The sequence below is a fragment of the Anser brachyrhynchus genome (genome assembly GCF_964034855.1).
Source record: "Anser brachyrhynchus genome assembly, chromosome: 7".
Taxonomy (NCBI): Eukaryota; Metazoa; Chordata; class Aves; order Anseriformes; family Anatidae; genus Anser; species Anser brachyrhynchus.
In genome coordinates this window covers 25,179,245-25,197,106 of record NC_137701.1, presented here as the reverse complement: position 1 = coordinate 25,197,106, position 17,862 = coordinate 25,179,245, and the positions used below count along the sequence as shown (strand labels likewise).

The 17,862-nt window shown below is 72.5% G+C and overlaps 2 protein-coding genes across 2 annotated transcripts; both read right to left on the bottom strand.

Annotated features, from left to right (window-relative positions):
• Window positions 1–183: 183 nt before the first annotated feature.
• PTPRN (protein tyrosine phosphatase receptor type N) lies at window positions 184–9,602 on the bottom strand. The gene is made up of 23 exons (XM_080600596.1): window positions 9,418–9,602; window positions 7,903–7,953; window positions 7,614–7,727; window positions 7,315–7,420; window positions 7,010–7,208; window positions 6,538–6,862; window positions 6,257–6,373; window positions 6,098–6,165; window positions 5,723–6,012; window positions 5,527–5,613; window positions 5,356–5,435; window positions 5,195–5,259; window positions 3,534–3,746; window positions 3,213–3,422; window positions 2,978–3,125; window positions 2,753–2,826; window positions 2,437–2,514; window positions 2,144–2,263; window positions 1,817–1,983; window positions 1,062–1,115; window positions 909–973; window positions 741–814; window positions 184–659 (listed from the first exon to the last, which is right to left on the bottom strand). The coding sequence occupies exons 1-23, from the start codon at window positions 9,515–9,517 to the stop codon at window positions 588–590; spliced, it is 2,877 nt and encodes a 958-aa protein (XP_080456722.1). The 5' UTR covers window positions 9,518–9,602; the 3' UTR covers window positions 184–587.
• Window positions 9,603–10,150: 548 nt separating this feature from the next.
• DNPEP (aspartyl aminopeptidase) lies at window positions 10,151–14,277 on the bottom strand. Its single transcript, XM_080600621.1, has 15 exons — window positions 14,215–14,277; window positions 13,996–14,083; window positions 13,825–13,913; window positions 13,624–13,737; window positions 13,347–13,472; window positions 13,104–13,234; window positions 12,859–12,943; window positions 12,466–12,573; window positions 12,217–12,294; window positions 11,835–11,918; window positions 11,454–11,614; window positions 11,315–11,354; window positions 10,850–10,951; window positions 10,605–10,772; window positions 10,151–10,259 (listed from the first exon to the last, which is right to left on the bottom strand). The coding sequence occupies exons 1-15, from the start codon at window positions 14,218–14,220 to the stop codon at window positions 10,209–10,211; spliced, it is 1,431 nt and encodes a 476-aa protein (XP_080456747.1). The 5' UTR covers window positions 14,221–14,277; the 3' UTR covers window positions 10,151–10,208.
• Window positions 14,278–17,862: the final 3,585 nt, after the last annotated feature.

Here is a 17,862-nt window from a genome sequence, read left to right as displayed (position 1 = left end):
CGTGGGGGCAGCCCCAAAGTGGGGTGCAGGGTCCCCCCCTGCCCCTACCTGGGGGCAGCTCTGGGCTCTGCAGCACTGGGGGGGGGGGGGGGGGTGCAGGCTGTGCTCCCGGGGGTGCTTCAGAGCCCGCCACCCCTGCGTGTCCCCCCCCCCGTGCCCACACAGAGGGAGGCCAGGCCGGGCTGCAGCTGCACCAACGCGACACGAGAACTTTATTCACATCCAGATACAAAATTATATTTCTCTAGAAATTTCTCTTCTGCTCGAGTGACGAGGTGGGAACGACACGGAGGGGATGGGGGGGGGGGGCAGGACCAGGACCCCAGCGCAGCGCTCCCCCGGCTGGGGGGGGGGGGGGTGAGGACACGTCCCCATGGCACCATCCCGGCATCGCCCCCCCCGGCCCCTCCGCTGCAGGGGAGGAGGGGCAGGTCCTGCGGCAGCAGGGGGGGCTCGGTGCCACGGGGCAGGGGGGGGGCAGCGAGCAGCACAGACAGCATTTACAGGGCGAGGAGAGCGCTCGAAGCCAGAGGGCAGGGGGGTGTCGGGGGGCGGAGGAGACGAGAGGGAAGGGGGGGTCCTTGCCATCACTGCGGCAGTGCCTTCAGGATGGCGTTCACCTCCTCGGCCACGGCCGTCAGCGCGAACTCAAACTGGTCCTGGGGGCGCAGAGGGGGGGGTGAGCCTGGGGGCAGCCCCCGCCCGGGGCTGGGGGCAGCCAGGGAGGGGGCCTGGGGTACCTTGGTCTGCACCATGCCGGGCCGCTGGTCGCGGATGTGCTCCAGCGTGGCGGCGATGTCGATCTCCTTCACCCCTGGGGGAGAGGCACGAGGAGGGGCAGGGGTCAGGGCTGAGCCCCCCCCCGCCGCCAGCCAGAGGGGGCAGAAGCGCCCGCGGCACCGCCGTACCTTTGGCCATGCGGTTCAGGACCATGTCGACGAGGATGTAGGTCCCGGTCCTGCCTGCGCCATCACTGCAAGACGCGGGTGTTTGGCACGGGGTGGCCAGCGGCGGGGGCCAGCCTGTCCCTGCCTCGCAGCCCCCCCCGGCCCCAGCGGTACCTGCAGTGCACGATGATCGGGCAGGAGCGGCCGCGGTAGCACTTGTTCACCTTCCTGCAAGGACAAGAGGCAGCGGCACATCAGCGCCCTGCCCTGCCGGGGGCAGGCTGCACCGAGCAAACGGGGGCAGCGACGTGGCACGGGGGGGGGGGTCCGGCCCTCGGCTCCTGCCACCCCCCTGGTATGGGACGGGGGAGAGCGGGGGGGGGGGGTGGCTCTGGTCCGGCGGGGGCACGAAGCCGCGTGCCGGCCCCGGCTGGGCTCCCGGCACGCTCCATGCAGCAGGCACGGCTGCCAACGATCACTTTTGTGACTATGCAACTGGAGCCAGATTACTAGCTGCAAATCACAAAAATGACGCCGGCAGCTGCGAGAGAGGGACAGAGACAGACAGAGAGACAGAGCGCGTGAGCGGGGCGACGTGCCCGGACAGCCCCGGTGCCCCCAAAAGCAGGGTCCCTGGCCCCAGCAGGAGCCCCCCCCCCCGGCTGTAGGTGAAGCCGGAGCTGAGCCGCGAGGTGACCAGTTCTGTGCCTGCCCCACGGGGTGTTTCTTCTTGCACCCAGGGCTGGGGAGGGTGCCAAGGCTGTGCCATCCCCACCGCGAGGGCTGGAGAGCCCCCAGCCTCTTCCCCTGGTGGCTCGTCCCTGTCCGTCACCCCCCGCCACCGCCAGCCCCCAGCCCCCGAGCCGAGCTGTGCCCACCCTGCCCGGACACCGGTGCCCCCCCCCCAACCTGGGGGGGCTGGCGCTCACCTGCGGAAGTCGAGGAGGGGCCGGGTGGTGGCGGGGATGCCCTCGGCCGGCCAGCTGAGGAAGTGGAACTGCGTCAGGGTGCGGGTCTCCTGCGACTGCACGTTCTTCAGGTAGAAGCTGCGCACCAGGAAGTCCTCGCACCAGATGTGCTCCGACACCAGGTTCACCTGCCCGGGGAGGGAGGGGGGGGGGGGACGACACACGGGATGGGGGTGACAGGGGCCGCGGGGGAGCCTCGCACCGCACAGCCCCACGCTGGAGAAGCAGGGCAGGGCGGTGCTCCCAGGAGCCCCCCCCCCCCCAAGGATGCTCCCAGCCCTCGCTTGCCTCGTAGATGTGGTACAGGGAGGAGCCCTCGTCCGGCCAGTAGCGGTCACACTGCTTCACGCTGTCCTCGGCCAGGGGGCTCAGCATGACGATGACGGTGCAGCCGTGCTCCCACACCATCTGCGCGCACAGCGCCGCGGCCGTCACCGCCGGCGGACGGCCCAGGCACGGTGGCCGAGCGGCTGGGACCCGGCTGGACCGCGGTGAGCGGCACCAGGGCCAGGGCGGAGGAGCCCCGGCTGCGTGCGTGGGGCAGCCCCCCCCCCGTGCCCAGATTGCCGGGGGACGCTCACCTGCCAGAAGTCGGCGATGGTGTGGGACAGCGGTCCCTGCGTGGCGATGTACGCCGGCATCCGCGGGTCGTGCTCGATCTGCAGGGGGAGAGGGGGGGTCACGGGGATGTGGCACCGGGAGGGGCTCCGGGGGGCAACAGGGCTGAAAGGGAGCTCCAGCTGCCACAGCCGGGGGGGATGGATTTTAACATCCGAATCCTGGGATGGGTATGCCCTGGGATAGCCCAGATGGCTGCACGCTGGGTCTGGCCCCACCTCACAGGGCCGAGCCCGCGGCAGGGTGGGACCCCCCGTGGGACCCCCCGCGCTCACTCACGATGGGGCTGGCATTGATGAAGTCGCTGCGGGACGGGTTGCTCTCGGCTTTCAGCTTGATCCGCACATGGTCATCTGGGGAAAAGGAGCCGGGTAGGCCGTCAGCACCCAGGGCAGCACCTGCCAGCTACCTGGGGCACACCGCAGCCTGCCTCGGCCTCAAGCATCCCCCTGCCCCTCGCGTCCCTCCTGCCTCCCCCCGGCAGCAGGCCCCCGGGCCGCTCACAGGGCACGTAGTCCGGGTTGCGGTTCTTCTTCAGGTTGGCTTCGCTCTGGGCGACGGAGCAGACGCTGGGCTCGGCCTGGTAGGCGCACAGAGCCTGCCACTCCTTGGCCAGCCGGTCCCGGTTGCGGAGGTGGTCCTCCATGTAGGCCTGGCACGGAGAGAGGCGGCGGTCAGCACGGTGAGGGGGGGGGGGGGGGGGTCCTCGAGGGGCCGTATCCCCGCCGGGGGGGCTCACCAGGATCATGTGCCCGGTGGAGATGTCCATGTTGGACTGGACGGGCTCCTCGCACCAGGACGGCGTGCTGCTGTGCGAGCTGGGGCTGGGCTGCGGGGCGTCGCTGAACTGCGACGAGACGCTGCTCACCCGCGACGTCTCCGCCGGCGCTGCGGGGGCCTCGGCGCGGCCGAACAGCGACTTGGTGGCCATGTGCTGGCGGCACAGCTCCTGGGGACACCGGCCAGGACCCCAACCCTCAGCTGCGGGGCACCCCGCTGCGCACCCCCCGAGCAGTGCCGATGCAGTTTGGCCGCATCCCGCGGCGCCCAGCACCCCTACCTGGTACTCGAGGGTGCTGTCGGCGGCACCCTCGGGCCCCAGGGCGGCCAGGCGCTCCTTCTCCCGCTGCTTGGCGTGCTGCCGGAGGCAGAAGGCCGCGGCGGCCGCGATGGAGACGCCGGCCACGCAGGCCAGGGCGATGAAGGTCAGCAGCACCGAGTGGAAGCCGTCCCCGAAGCGGGAGGGGTGCGGGTAGGCAGCCGCCTCGTTTCGCTGGGGGCAGAGCCGAGCAAGGATTAGCGGGGGGCATCTGCACGGGGGGGGGAAGACCCCGTTCTGCATCGTTTTTGGGGGGCTAAAGCAGAGCGAGGATGGTCGGGGCTGTGCTGCTCCTCCCAGCACACGGCTGGGGCAGAGCTGGTGCCCCCCTGGGGACGTGTGTGCCGCGGTTTGCACCCGCCTGCATGGCGCACGGCTCGCACTCGCGTCCCTGGGGATGCAGGGGGGTGCAGCCTGCATCCTACCGCTCCCAGCACCCGGGGGCTGCTCCCTGGGCCCCCCCAGCCTGGGATGCCCCATTCCTGGCCCTTCCGTGGGGCAGGAGCCTGGGCTCAGCGCGCTCCTGCCCCATCCACCCCAAGAGGTGGAACCTCCTCAACCCCTCATCCCGCACGCTGTGGCAGGAGGGTGCTGAGCCCTCGCTGGATGAACCCCCCCAAGGCTGAGCCCCCCTTCTGCCGGGTCCGGGGGCAATCCCCCCCCCACCCCAAAAAAAAAAAACCCCACACACCCAACGCGGCGCCGGAGCCCGGCATTACCTCACTGCCTCGGGCTGCCATTGGCCACGGCCCGGCGAGGTTACCGGGGGGATGCGGCGTCACCGCCATCACCATCCTCACCGTCACCAGCCCCACGTCACCCCTCACGCTGCCGGGGATGCCCCCGCCCCGGGGGGCGAGGGGGAAGGCCCCGGGGGGAGAGGGCGCACCGTTTTGCCACCCCCCCTCCCCAAGGGGACCTCGGCTGCGGCGAGCACGGTGCCAGCAGCCCTGCGTGAGGCCCCCACCTCTCGTCCTGCCCCCACACCGAGCCCGGAGCGGGGCCGGGGACCGAGAAGGCCCCCGCAGCGAGAGCGGCCGCTCGTCACATCCAGCGGCGTTGCCATAGCGATGCTCCACGGTGCCCACGGAGCCCAGGGCCCCCCCCCACGGCCTTCCCCCCACCAGGGTCCCCAAATCTCTCCGCAGGGGAGGACGGGTGGGAAATGGGGACCCCGGGGCTTGCTGTACCCGTCCCCAGGCTGCAAACGCGGGGGCTGTGCTCGGTCCCCACCTCTGGCCCCGCTCCCCCGCCCCAGGAGACGGCTCCCGAGGTCCCAGAGGGGCGCGGGGAGGGGGTGCCCCCCTCCCAGCAGATGGCGGCTGCTCCATCCCTGCCCCCAGCTGCTTTGCTGGTCCCTGGGGGGACGGCGTTTTCCCTGCCTGGTCCCCAGGGTGCTGAGGGACCAGTGCGGAGCTAGGACGGCCAGGCCCTCGCTAGAGAAGGGTGCACGGGCCGTAGGGAAGTGAGGGTACGAGATCAGCCCTGGGGGGCGCAGCCTGTAGCCCCCCCGGTCCTGGAGGACGCCGCCCTCTGCTCCCGGGGACCCCCAGAGCCCCACACTCACCGCAGCACCCCGCTGCCCGCCCCGGCCCCGAGGGACAGCCCCGCCGTGCCCCTACCTCTCCCACTCCCGTCTGCACGATCTTCAGGCCCAGCTCTGCCTCCAGCTCTGCCTTCATTTGCTCTGCGGACGGAAGATGCTCAGATGGAGGGCAATAAAAAAAAAAAATGGGGGGGGGGGGGGCAGGAGCAGGGGAACCCCAGCCCCGAGCCCACTCACCAGCCCGGCTGGCCACGTCGGCCAGCGAGAGGTTCTGGGCGTTCTGCCGGACGCGGAAGGTGAGCGCAGGACCCACGACGCTGCCAGGGGACACAGGGTGAGACCGGGGCGTGCAGACCCCGTCCCCATCCCCTCCGCTCCTCGGGTGGCCGTACAGCCCCGCTCCCTCACCTGATGTTGATGAAGCTGGCGGTGGAGAGGTGCACGCGCTTGGCGAGGAGCTCCAGCAGCCGCACGCCGGCGGCCAGCCCCAGCGGCCTGCGGGGAGCAGAGGCAGGGTGAGGAGGGGGCTGCAGGGGGGGGTACACGGCCCCCATGCCGGGGATGGGGTCTGCACATGCTCAGGGAGCCCCGACGTGGCTCTCACTTCTGGTCCGTGACGATGTAGCCGTACTCATCCGGCGGCCGCGTGCCCCGCTGTGCCCCAGCACCGTCCTTCGCCTCCGTGTAGCTCTTCTTCTCCACCGCCACCAGTGTCCCGGGGCCGAGCGTGTCCCCCCCGCGTCCCCGCTGCGGCTCTGCTGGGGGGGCTGGCGAGTAGCCCCCCCTGCCCCTGGGCACATCCGCGGGGGAGCTGCTGGCTGTGGTTTTGAGGGGCGGCGCCGCGGAGGAAGGGGGCACCGGCTCCTCTCCGTGCTGCATGTCCCCTTCTGTCACCTGGACGGAGGGGAAGGGAGGCGCTGGGACCCCCGGGGGGAGCCCTGGGGGCGCTGCGCCCCCTCCCCACGCACGCACACCCCACCTGCGGCACGGCAGCGCCCTGCTGCACGCTGACACGTTTCGCTGTGGGCGCTTCGAGGCTGGCAGCACCTGGGAAGGGGAGAGATGGAGATCCCACAAGGAGCCCCAAGGAGAGGCAGCACCCCACGCCCCACGCTGCGAGACCCCACGGCCGACTCACCAGAGCTCTGGAGCAGCTGGAGCAGGGCGGAGAGGCTGCTCAGCTGCTGGGGGCTCAGCTCGGGCAGCCCCAGCCCGTAGCTGGCCAGGAGGGAGGCCAGCCTCTTCAGGGAGGCATCTGCAAGAGGGCGCAGCGTCAGGTCGGAGCCCTGCAGCGCCCAAGGGCTCGGGAAGCCGCAGGCAGGGGTTTGGGGCGGGATATGCTGCTCACAGTTTGCACCAGGGGGCTAGCAGGCGTGAAGGCAAACGGGATGGAGAGCCGGGACCGGGAGGAACCCGTACCTGTCTGCGCGAGGGGTGGCTGGGCGGCCAGGGGCGCCGGCTGCTCCCGCTCCTCCACGTCCCTGAAGTCTCCGGGGAGCCGCAAGCCGTGCGGGAGCCGGGTGCCGGCGGGGTCCGTGCGGCCGTTCTTCTCCCGGGGCAGGGAGAGCATGCCCAGGTCCTGGAAGAGGTGCCCCCCGTCCGCCCCCGGCTGCCCGCCGTAAGAGGGCACGGAGCTGGCCCCAAAAAGGGCCTGGGCAGGGACCCGGCCCAGCAGCGAGGTGGTTTCAGGGCTCTGCCTGGCCGTGCTGCCGGGCAGCTGGTGAGCGCTGTCCTGGTAGCCGAACTGCAACCAGAACCGTGTCCTCGGGTCACAGCCCGCCGCGCTCCCACCGCCCCATCCCCGGCACCGGGATGGTGCCGGGGGCGCAGCAGCCCCCTGCCCATCCCCACCTTTCTGGCGGGGGGGGCGGAAAGGAGAGGGGCTGCACACCTTGTGGTAGGAGTAGGGGTGCAGCAGGGCCTCCTCGTAGCCCAGCTGGGGCGGCGGGGGCAGCAGGAGGTGCTCCAGGTAGCGCTGCAGCAGGGCGGTGGGCAGCAGTGCCGGGGGCTGCCCCACGTGCGGGGCCGGGGGCACGCCGGGGGCCGGGGGCAGCAGGGCTCGCCGGGGGGAGCCGCGCAGGGGCAGGAACCTGGGAGGGAACAGTGCGGGGTGACCCTACTGGGTACGGGGTGCCCCCAGCCCCGTTTGGGGGGAAGGCCCCGCAGGGAGGAGGCCGGAGGGGGGCCCTGCCCTACCTGTCCCTGGCCGCGGGCTCCAGCGAGGGCGGCGGGCGGAGGCGGGGGATGCGCTCCATCTCCTGCGAGATCACATACTGGGTGACGCCGTCCTGCCACGAGAGCCCTGAGCGGGGAGGGGGCCGTGAGACACCAGGAGGCTGCCCTGAGATCCAGCTGGCCCTGCGTTCGGCCCCATTCCCCCCAGGGTCAGCCGCATCCCTGCTCACCCCGCCCCAGCCTCGGGCCAGCAGGACCCCAAACGCTCCTGCGCCCCATCGCGCCGCTGCACAACGCGGCCTGACGCCCTGCCCCTTCACCTTGTGCCATGAGGTGCCGCAAGACATCCTGCAGGCGCTGGAGCACCGGGGAGGTGACCTGGAAGTAGGGTCTGTCCTGCGCCGAGCCCACCTGGCACTGCCCAAACAGCCCATCTGCAACAGAGCGGGGCACTGGGGCATGGGGGGCAAGCAAACACCCCGCGGGGGAGAAGGGGGGCACCTTTCTCCTGCCGTGCCCCCCCGGCACACCCCAAGTCGCCCTGCGTCCTCCCCAGCTCCTTGGAAAGGGCCGGGAGACGGGACCCCCCCAGCGCCTCCAGGCACTTACCCTGCACACACACCTCCTGGGGGGCGCACAGCCTCCGGTCAAACAGGCAGCCTGGGGCGGACAGACAGACAGACAGACAGAGCCAGGACGGTCAGAAGGGGGGGGCAATGGGGTTTGCTCAGCAGCAGCATGACGGGCACCTGCCTGGGGAGCTCTGCTCTGCGCGTAAGCACCACGGGGGCGCAGAGGTGTCTGCGGGGGGCAAAGCCTGGTGGCACGGGGCCCCAGCGCACGCCTCCCCCTGTCCCCAAAGCCACGAGGGGGGCTCTGGGGGTGGGGGGGGGAAGCCCGGAAGTCTTTGGGGTGCCCGGAGCAGTTGGGAAGGGACGGCTGGGAGCCGCAAGACCCCGTCTGTCGCCCACCCACACGTGGCACTACGAGGCGGGGACGCAGCCCCGCGCCCCGCTACGCGGGGACCCGCTCTGCCTGCGCGGGGGGACCCCAGGCACGCAGATGGGGCGGGGGGGGGGGGGAGAGGGGGGCTCTCCGCTCGTTCCGGGGGGCGGCACTCGGGCGGGGGGCGGCTTCCCCCTTCCTCCCCCCCGCATCTCGGTCCAAGACCGTCAGCAGCGAGACGGCAGCAGGCGATGACTCAGCCCCGGATGGCGAGGAAGGAACGAGAAAACAACCGGGGGGAGGGGAGGGAGGGGCCCGCCGAGCCCGCCGCGGGGGGGACGGGGGCAAGTGGGGGTGCAGGTGTTGGGGGGGGTCCCCCAAAAACCCCCAAAGCCCGGCACCCGCGGGCTGCGCCGCGCCAGCTCCCTGGGGGGGGGGACACAAACGGGGGGACGGGGCAGCGAGCGGGGAGGGGGCGGCGGGGTGCGGGGGGCTTTGGCCCCGGAGGGGTGAGAGGGGGTCCGGGGGAGGGTCTCGGGGGGGGTCCCCGGTGCGGGGGTCCCCGGGGGTGCCGGTCCCGGGGCGGCGGGGCCGGCCGGGCGCTGTCCGCGGTGCTGAAGCGGCGCCGCCGCGTCCCGCCGGGGGAGGCACCGGCCCCGGGAGGCCGCCCCGGGCAGGGCAGGGCTCGGCCGCGGCCGCTCCGGCGCCGTCTCCGGTTGCTCCCGGGGCTGGCGGGACCCCGCGGGGCGGCCCCGAGGCGCTGCCGTCCCCGCCGGGGTGGCCTCGGGGGCGATGGACGGAGCGGCACCGGCCCGCCGGTGGTGAGTCAGCGGCTACCGTGCGGCCGGTAACGGCACCCGGTGCCCCGGAGCCCCGGGCGGGGGCCGTGCAGGACGGGCGGGCGGGTGCACCGGCGGCTCTCGCCTCCCGGCAGAGGGCGGCCAAAGAGCGCCGGGGTCCCCGGGGGGGGGGGGGGAACCGCCGCCGCCGCCGCTCGGTACCGCTGCCCCGGCCCCCATCCCGGCGGCACCCCGGGGCCCGACCCCGCCGGCCCAACCGGCCGCAGCGGCGGCCCTCCCGCCGGAGCAGCGGAGCTCTCCCGGCGCCGGTGCCGGTGCCGGTCCCACCGCGCAGGGCCACCCCCGGCGAGCGCCCCCCGTCCCGGTGCCCCGGCCTCACCGTGCGCGGCGGTGGCGGTGGCGGCGCCGCCGGCCCGCAGCAGCCCGCGGGCGGCCACGAGGAGGAGGCAGAGCAGCGCGCGGAGCAGCCGCCGCCCCATGCTCCGCTCACGGCCGCACCATGGCGCACCCGCCGCCGCGCCCCCGCCGCCGCCGCCGCCGCCAACCCGCGCCCCGCCGCGCCGCGCCGCCGGCCACGCCCCCCCGCCGCCGCCCCGCCAATCGCGGCCGGCCCGCCGCCGCGCCGCGGCCAATGGGAGGCCGCGGCTTTTTTCTCTCCCCCCCCCTCCGACGGGGCGGAGGCAAACCCGCCGCGCCCCGCGCCGCCGCCAATCGCTGCGTCCCCCGGGGCCGGCCACGCCCCCCCGGGGGTGTGTCGGCGCGCCGCGCCGCCAGTGGCTCCCGCCTGGGCCACGCCCCCGGAGCCGGGCCAATGGGCGGCGAGCGCCGGGCCACGCCCTCACACCCCGGTCCCGCGGGAAAGCCGCCGTGGCGCGCCCGGAGCCGGAGCGCGGGAACGCGGCAGCAGGGGGCTGCGGGGCCGGGCGGGCACCGCCGTGCGCTGTGCCCCCCCCTCTCCCCCGGCACTGCCGGCTCCTGGGGCCGTCCCACACCGCCCCGTGTCACCTCCCGCCCTGCACCCCCACCGCTGGCCCCCCGGCCCGGGCGGCTCCGCGCCCCCCAGGACCCACGCCCCTCTTTTCCCACTGCAACCACACGCACGGACGCGCTGCTGAGACAAGAGGAGCTTTAATCGGGGCTGAGCCCCCCCGGGAAGCCCCCTTGCCGCCCTCAGTCCCCCAGCAGGCTGCCGCTGACGGCTGGCAGGAGCTCGAAGAAGGCCTGGAAGGAGGCAGCCCATCAGGGGGAGCAGGGGGACCCCCCCGCCGGGGGGGGGGCATGGCGGCAGCGCGGCCCCCGCCTCGCACGGAGCAGGACCACGTCACCATAGAAACCCAGCGCTGAGTCAAGGCAGCGCCGGTTGCCATAGGAACCATTTGGGGATGGCAGGCACCGGGAAGGCTGGGATGGGGGGGGGGGAGGCGAGGGGGCACCGCTGGAAGCGGGGAGCACGGCAGGGTGGGACCCGAGCCGGGGGGGGGATGGGGATAAAGGAGTGCGGGGATGTGGAGCAGTGGGGGCAGGGTTTGAGGGGAAAAGGGGCGTGGGGGGGGGCACCGGGCTCACCTTGAAGAGGGTGATGCTCTGCAGCACCCCAGAGGTGCAGCACATCTCGCGGATGGAGTGCATGGCCAGCTGCGGGCAGCCCATGTCCAGCACGCGCAGCCCCAGGCGGGACGCCAGGATGGGGCCGATGGTGGTGCCGCAGGGCGTGTCGTTGCGCACCATGAACTCCTGCGCGGGGACACGGCGTCGGCGGCTGCCCCCAGCGCCCCGCAGCCCCCCTCGGGGGGCCCAGCAGGGCCACTCACCTGCAGGGGGACGCCCACGCGGGCGGCGATGTCCCGGATGACCGCCTCGGTCACAGCCGTGGAGGCGTAGCGCTGGTTGCTGTTCACTTTGATGACGGGGCCCTGTGCAAGGGAAGGCACGGTGAGGCCTGGGACCGCACAGGGGCATGCTGTGCACCTGGGCTCAGGAGTGCCCGGCAGAGAGGCACGCTCAGAGACACCGCCACAGCCCAAGCCACCGGGCCGTTCCCTCCTCCCCGGGACAGCCCCACGGGGCCGGCCCCAGCCCTGAGCCAGGAAGGGCTCCAGGGCGAGGGCTGCATTTCCAGGCAGCTAACTGCGGATACGTGGCACAGCGGAGCCACGAGGCAGGACAAAGTACAAACGCTGGAGTTGGACCCAGGGCTGCACTCTGGGGAGCGGCTGGGTGCCTCCTGCTGCCGCAGGACAACACCGGGTCTGGCACGAAGCAGAAGCCGTGCTCACCTTGTGGAAGGCTGGCCGATGGTTCTCCTCGTGCTTGTCTCTGCAAAAGAGCAGCACGAGTTTCACGCCGCAGCCCTCCCTCCTGCCGCTGGGAGAGAGGTGTCCCCCCCGGTGAGGGGCAGGGCTCCCGCATACTCACACATAGTTGGGGTGCACGGCGTGGGCCATGTCAGCGCTGATCATGTAGGACTTGGCCACAGCCTCCTCAAAGGCCGTGAGGTTTTGCGGCGATGCCGAGATCCGGCGCAGCACCAGCTCCGTCAGCAGGGACTCCGCGCCCTGCGCGCTCTCCGACCCCACCTGGCAGGACACCATCAGCACACCGCACCCAGCGCCACCCCAGGGGACAGCCGGGTGACGGGGTGCTCCCCCCAGCCCGCAGGCAGGCTGCCAACCACACCAGGCTTTGTGGTGGGGTGAGCAAAGCCTGTCTTGCCCCTCGGGTCCTGCCAGACACCGGCGACAGAGAGCAAAGAGGACGGAGCCCCTCCGTGTGGCTGCCCCCTGGCTGTGCCCTCACCTCCTCGTTGTCGTAGAGCGCAATGAGACGCACGTTGGGCTCCTGGGAGAGGGAGGAGGGTGCTGAGCACGAGTCGATCAAGGCCTGGAGGCATGGAGGAGGAGAAAGGGCACCAGCCTGAGTGCCAGCCCATCGCAGGAAGCTCAACACCGAGCTGGTGGGAATTTCCCCAGGAGAACCCAAAGCACCAGGGAGAGGAGCTGTGAAGCCGGCACCCTTGGGAGCTGCTGGGCACGCCACACATGCAGCACAGCCCCCATCCAGCCCCGGGTCCTCTGACGAGCAAGGCCCCCCTGGGAACCAGCTCATGGCCCCACTAAACCAAACCAAGTCCCCTGGGGGCCACGTTGCAGTCCCAAGGCTCCTTTCCTGCTCCGCTCACCTGCAGGGCACAGTAGCAGCTGTGCAGGTTGTCCAGGCGCGGGGAGAAGATGAACTCGTCAAAGGCACCACCGAGAGTCTGCAGGCAGAAGGCGAGGAGCAGGACACGAGCTTCGGGTCACCAGAGGTACGCTGGATGTGTCCCAAACCCAGCCCCTCACGAGCCACCTCCTCGCAGCAGGCCCGGCTCCCAGCAGAACCTGTGCAGGCACGCTGCGGGCGGGCAGGGGAGGCTCCTGCCCCTACTCACCGCCGGCTGCGTATCCGCCAGGCACAGCTCCAGCTCCACGATCTGCTCCGGTTTCACCCCCAGCTGGGTGCAGAGCAGGGAAAGCAGCACGGGGCTGTGCCGCTCTGTCTGGGAAGGAAGCAGGGCTGTGGGCAGGCTGCCGGGAAACCTCCCCGCCATGCCACTGCCCCTGGGAGCACAGGGAAGCCACCCGTGACAGCTTTATGGGGGCTGCCCCCCTTTCTGTGTGATGGCTGGGAACAGAGCACAGCGGAGCAGGTGTGCAGTGTACGTGGTGAAGCTCGGGGTTACCAGCAGGGAATGGGGAGAGGGGGAACCTGAGGGCTGGCGACCAAAAGGTGGCACATGGAGGTCCTGGCACGAGCCTCCTCCAGTCCTGGACGCCTAGCTCACCTGGGCGGCAGCGTTGCACGGTGTGCCCTCCACGAGCACCTCCTTTTCCAGCTCCTCCTGCACAGCAGTGGCCAGAATGGGGACCCTGCGGGAAGACGGTGCCGTCAGCAAACGGGGCTTTGCTCAGCCCTCCCGCTCAGGTCACACGCGAGCGTGCCCTCCCGGCGTGCCCGCCCAGCTCCCCAGGGAGCCACCGCCTCGCCGAACGCAGCGAGGACACAGCGAATGTTAAGCACAGGACTTACAGGTGGTGCTCGGTGTTGGGCCCGAAGCTCTCATTGACGCTGCGCTGCAGATGGATGGCCAGGTGGGGGATGCGCAGGATGGGCCGCTCCACGTGCACCAGGCGCTGCTGCAGGCGCCCCGTGCCCGGCTCCTGAAACACAGGGAGCACTGCTCGGCCGCCCTGCGGGGCCACGGGGGCAGCAGCGGGCCCCGCTCGGGGTGAGGGCACGCACCCGAGCCACCGTCCCTGCGCCGGGGCTCACCTTTACGATCACCCTCCCTGCCACCGTGAGGTCGCGGTCGAACCAGGTGTTCCAGATGCCCCCTCCGTAGGTCTCCACTCCGACCTGCACCGTGCCCACCTGGCCCCGCTTGGAGCGCCGCTTCACCTGGGTGAGGGCAGAGACGTCACCGGCACCGCGACGCCCCGGGGGGCTCGGGTGGGCACCGGGCAGGCCCCGCTCCGGGAGGCGTGGGGGCTCCGGGGGAGCTCCCCTTTCGCCCACGAAGCGTGTCCGGGCGCTGCTGGCGCTCGCTCACCCTGAGGCAGGGGCTGTCGGTGTGCGCCCCGAGCAGGCTGAAGCCGTTCCCCGGCTGGAACCGTCCTCCGACGGCGAAGGCGATGAGCGTCGAGTGGTTCCTGGTGACGAAGTACTGCGGGCAGAGGCGCACGGTGAGCGTCCCCACCTCGCCGCCACGGCTCCCCTGGCGGGGAAGGGGACGCCCGAGCCCCCGGCCCACCTTGCTGGCGGGGCGGATGTCCCAGTGCTCCGTCTCCTTCAGCTCCTGGAAGCCAGCCTGCAGCAGCCGGCTGCGGCACTCGGCCACCGCTGCGGGGGGAAACGGCGCCGTTACCGGGGGGCTGGGGGGGTTTGGGGAGGGGGATGCAGGACGGGGGGGAGGGTTCCTTACCATGGTAGGGCGAGGGGCTCCGGTTCACGAACCTCACCAGCTCCTGCGCCGCCGCCTGCACGGCCTGCTTCGGGGCTTGGGTCGCCGCCTGCGGGCACCGGCACCGGGGTCACCCCGCGGCTCGGACGTCCCCAGACCCCCCCCCAGCCGCTCCCGGACGGCGGCTGGACCCCCCCCTCGGGGGGACCCCGTCCCCGCCAGCTCCCTCCCGCCCGGTACCTGCATGGCCGCCGCCGCCCCGGCCCGGCCCGCCCCGCGCCCGTGCGCCCCCCGGTGCCGCGGAGGACCGGAGGCGGCGGGCAGCCCTCCCCCGTCCCCCCCCCACCGCTGCCGGGGAGCGCCGGGCCTCCTGCGTCGTGCTCCGGGCACCTTGCACCGGGCACCGGGCACCTTGCACCGGGCACCTTGCACCGGGCACCGGGCACCGGGCACCGGGCACCGGGCACCGTCCCCGCGCACCTTGCGCCCTGCGCCCTGCGGGGACGCGGTGCCGAAGGGTGCTGCAGCTGCCGGCAGCGTGCAAGCAGGGGGTGCCCCCGGGGGTTGTGCCCATCCTGCCCGGCGCCGCAGGGGACTGTGCGCGCTGGGTTGCTCTGGGGTCGGTCGCTGGGGGCACGGCTCCCCGTGGCACTGCTTCACCCCGGCTTCAGCACCGCCTGGGCCTTGCAAGGAGCAAGCCCCCGGTGCCACGTCCACCAGGGGACCGTGGCCGCGGGCGGCGGCGCTGCCCGCCGTGCTGCGCCAGCTGGGGCAGCCCGCAATGGGAGCACTCGGGGTGGCTCCTGCTGACCCCGGCACGGGTCGGGGTCAGCAGCATGAGGGCTCCCACCAGTACCCCCATCGTTTCCCAGCAGGACTCCGTTTTCCCTGAAAGCAGCGTGGCGCAGGGTGGGACGCACGTGGCAGCCCGTGAGTGGTACAGAGGGGCCGGGTGCTGGGTGCCAGCCGGATTCCCAGCTCCTGAGTCACCAGCACGGGCACCGTTAGCCTGAGACGTCGTCCGTGTCCAGGGGACTGGAAACTGGCGGTCCTGCCGCCCCTGACCCCGGGACCTGCCGTGCCGGCAGCTCACGACAGCTCCGGATTTATGCTCCCAGCCCCCAGCACCTGCCTCTCCCCCCCCCTGGAGGGGAACAAGTGCCCCCACCTCCTGGCACCCCGCGAGCAGACAGCTGGGGGGTCTCCATGTCAACCGCAGCCACTACAGCAAAACACAGGGCCCGGTGCTGCACCAGGGCAGGGCTGGGCGCCCAGCACCCCTTGCCCTTCACCCTCCCTCTGAGGGGACCCTGTGCCACCGTCCCCCTGCTCCTCCTGCCACCATCACCCCCACCGCTACGGGCACCCGGCTGCTTGGGTCCCAGCTCTGGGGACATTTCCGAAGTGGGTGCCTGCATCAGGTGTGTCCCCCGGAGCCCACGGGGACCCCAGGATGGACTGTAGGACGCGGGTGCCCTGGATGGATGTGTCCCCAGTGGCTGGGTGTGGGATCGGGGGGGTGCCCTGGGGCTGGGGTGCCCGGGGTGGGGGTGCCCGGGGTGGGGGCGCCCGGGGTGGGGGCGTGGGTGAGTGGCAGTGCCGGGTGTGGCCCCTGCCCAGCCCCACGGTCGGCGAGCAAAGGGCAGCGCCTTGGCATGCGGCAGCTATTCTTGGAGCCACGGGGGCTTCCCGAAAAAGCTCCCGGAGTCTATTTCTGGGCACTCTCTGACTCACCCCCGGCTGGGTGCTGGGGTCTGCGCAGCACCTGCCGCGGCCACCCCCCGCCCCATCAGGAGGATCCGCTCCTGCCCCCGAAACCGCCGTGTCCCACAGCCCCCCCGGTGCCGCAGGGAGCCCCAGGCAGCCCCATCAGCCCCCCGGAGCTGGCTCCAGCTCCTCGGGGTGCTTGCACCCCGCTGCAGGGCTCATGCATGTGCCCAGGGGTAGCTGGCGGGGAGCAGGGTGCTGAGCAGTGCAGGGAGCAGCACGGTGCGGGCTGGGCACCGGGAAGCCTTCCCTGGGCTGGCTGGTGGCTCTGGGAACGGGCGGCCAGCGCTGAGCCCCACTGGAAAGAGTTAAGGGAGAGACGGCCCGGGCTGGGTGTGTAAACACAGCCCGAGCTCCGGGAAGGGCCACCCCTCCTTCCGCAGCCCGGACCCCTGCTCTGCCAGGACGAGGGCTGGGGTGGCACCCGCGCTGCCGCCCAGGAGCGGCGAGAGGCGCCGAGCCCCCAGCCCGGGCCACGTGTCCGGGCATGGGGAAGTGAAATCAGCGCCCGGCATTGCTGCGGGCTGAGCGCACGGCCTCCGCGCCTGACGTGAGCCGCCAGCCACGCCGGGCAGCGGGCACTACCTCATCTCACTGGCACGGCTGATGCCGTCGAGGCCATGCAGTCGGATACCCCCAGCATCCTCCTGGGCCACGGGGGCGGCCAGTTACCGTGGGTCCGTGCGGCCTGCGAGGGCAGCTGGGCTGCATTCCCACAGCCACGGGGGGAGGTGACAGCCCCCAGGGACCGCGGGGGCAGTGGGGGATCCCCTGTGTCCCCTCGGGATGTGGGCCAGGTGAACACCACCAGCACCACCGTGGATCCTGGGGGCAGCTGGGTATGACCGATCAGTGCAGGCATCCGCAGGGACTATGGGGGCAGACGGTCTCGAGCATCTGCACAGGCCCTGGGGGCAACAGGTCCCCCCCGGCATCCTCATGGACCACAGAGGCAACAACTTGCCCCAAATACCTACGTGGACCACGGGGGGCAAGCAAACACGCCCCAGCATCCCTGTAAATTACAGGGGATAGCCGGCCACCCCCAGCATCCACACGTGCCGTGGGGTCAGCCAGGCCCCCCCAGCTTCCCTGTGGCGCTCGGGGACAGGCAGTGGTCCCCAGCACCCCCACGACCCGGGGTCAGCCGAGGGGAGCAGCGGGCGGTGGGCTGCAGCCTGCGGCGCACCCCCAACCTCCTGGGACCCCGGCACGCTGCCTGGGCCGTGGTCCAGGCGGGGAAGGAGCGCGATCTCCTATTTAGACAATAGCACGCGCCCCGGGCCTGTCAGCGCCGGGGAATGGGCGCACGGTCCTTCCCTCTTAGGGTAAAGGCGCCTGGGAGGCTCGTGGCTGTAAAAGGAGCGGGACGCAGGGAGAGGGCCGGGGGCCAGCAAGGAGGGGGTGGACGCCCTGGCTGCTTCATTCCCATCCGCCCGGTCACCCCTGCTCGCCGGGCGGGAGGCGGGCGTGGGGGCGCGCAGAGCCAGAGCGGCCCCGGCGGCACGCGGTGCTGCGGTAGGGCACCGGGGAGGAGCCGGCACCCCGTCCCCGCACCCTGCCCGGCTCCAGGCCCCCGGTGCCCGCAGCCCCGGGGAGGCTGTGCGCGGCTCCCCGCGCTCCTTAAATCCTGGGGGAGCAGCGGGGAGGGAGGGCCGGGGAGGAGGGGCGGCTGCGGGATGCAGCTGGCTTGGCTCACGGGCCTTGTTTGACATTCCAGCTCCCGACGTCTTCCCGCTGCGGCCTCGTCCCAGGGCCCTGCGGGAGCTGGGGCCAAGCCAGCACTGGGGCCTGGGGCCCCGTTCCCAGGCTCGGGCTGGGTCAGCCTGGCCTGGGCTGGAGCTGCGTGGCCGCTGGGTGATGCTGGGCATCCTCCCCAACCGGAGGGACCCCACGAGCCCCTGCCATGCCCCTGGGGTGCAGGGAGGAGTTAGCCCCCCAGTGTGGTGGAGGGTCCCTCTCTGGGGGTGCCAGTCCACCCCGACCCCTCCTTCCCGCTCCTCCCCGCCTCTTTCCTGTGCCTGCTCCTCGGGGAAGGGGATTTCCTAAGAGGCGTCTGCCTGTCCACGCCAGCCGCAGGGCCTCTGCCCTCGCAGAGATGTCCCGGAAGGCTGTCGGGGC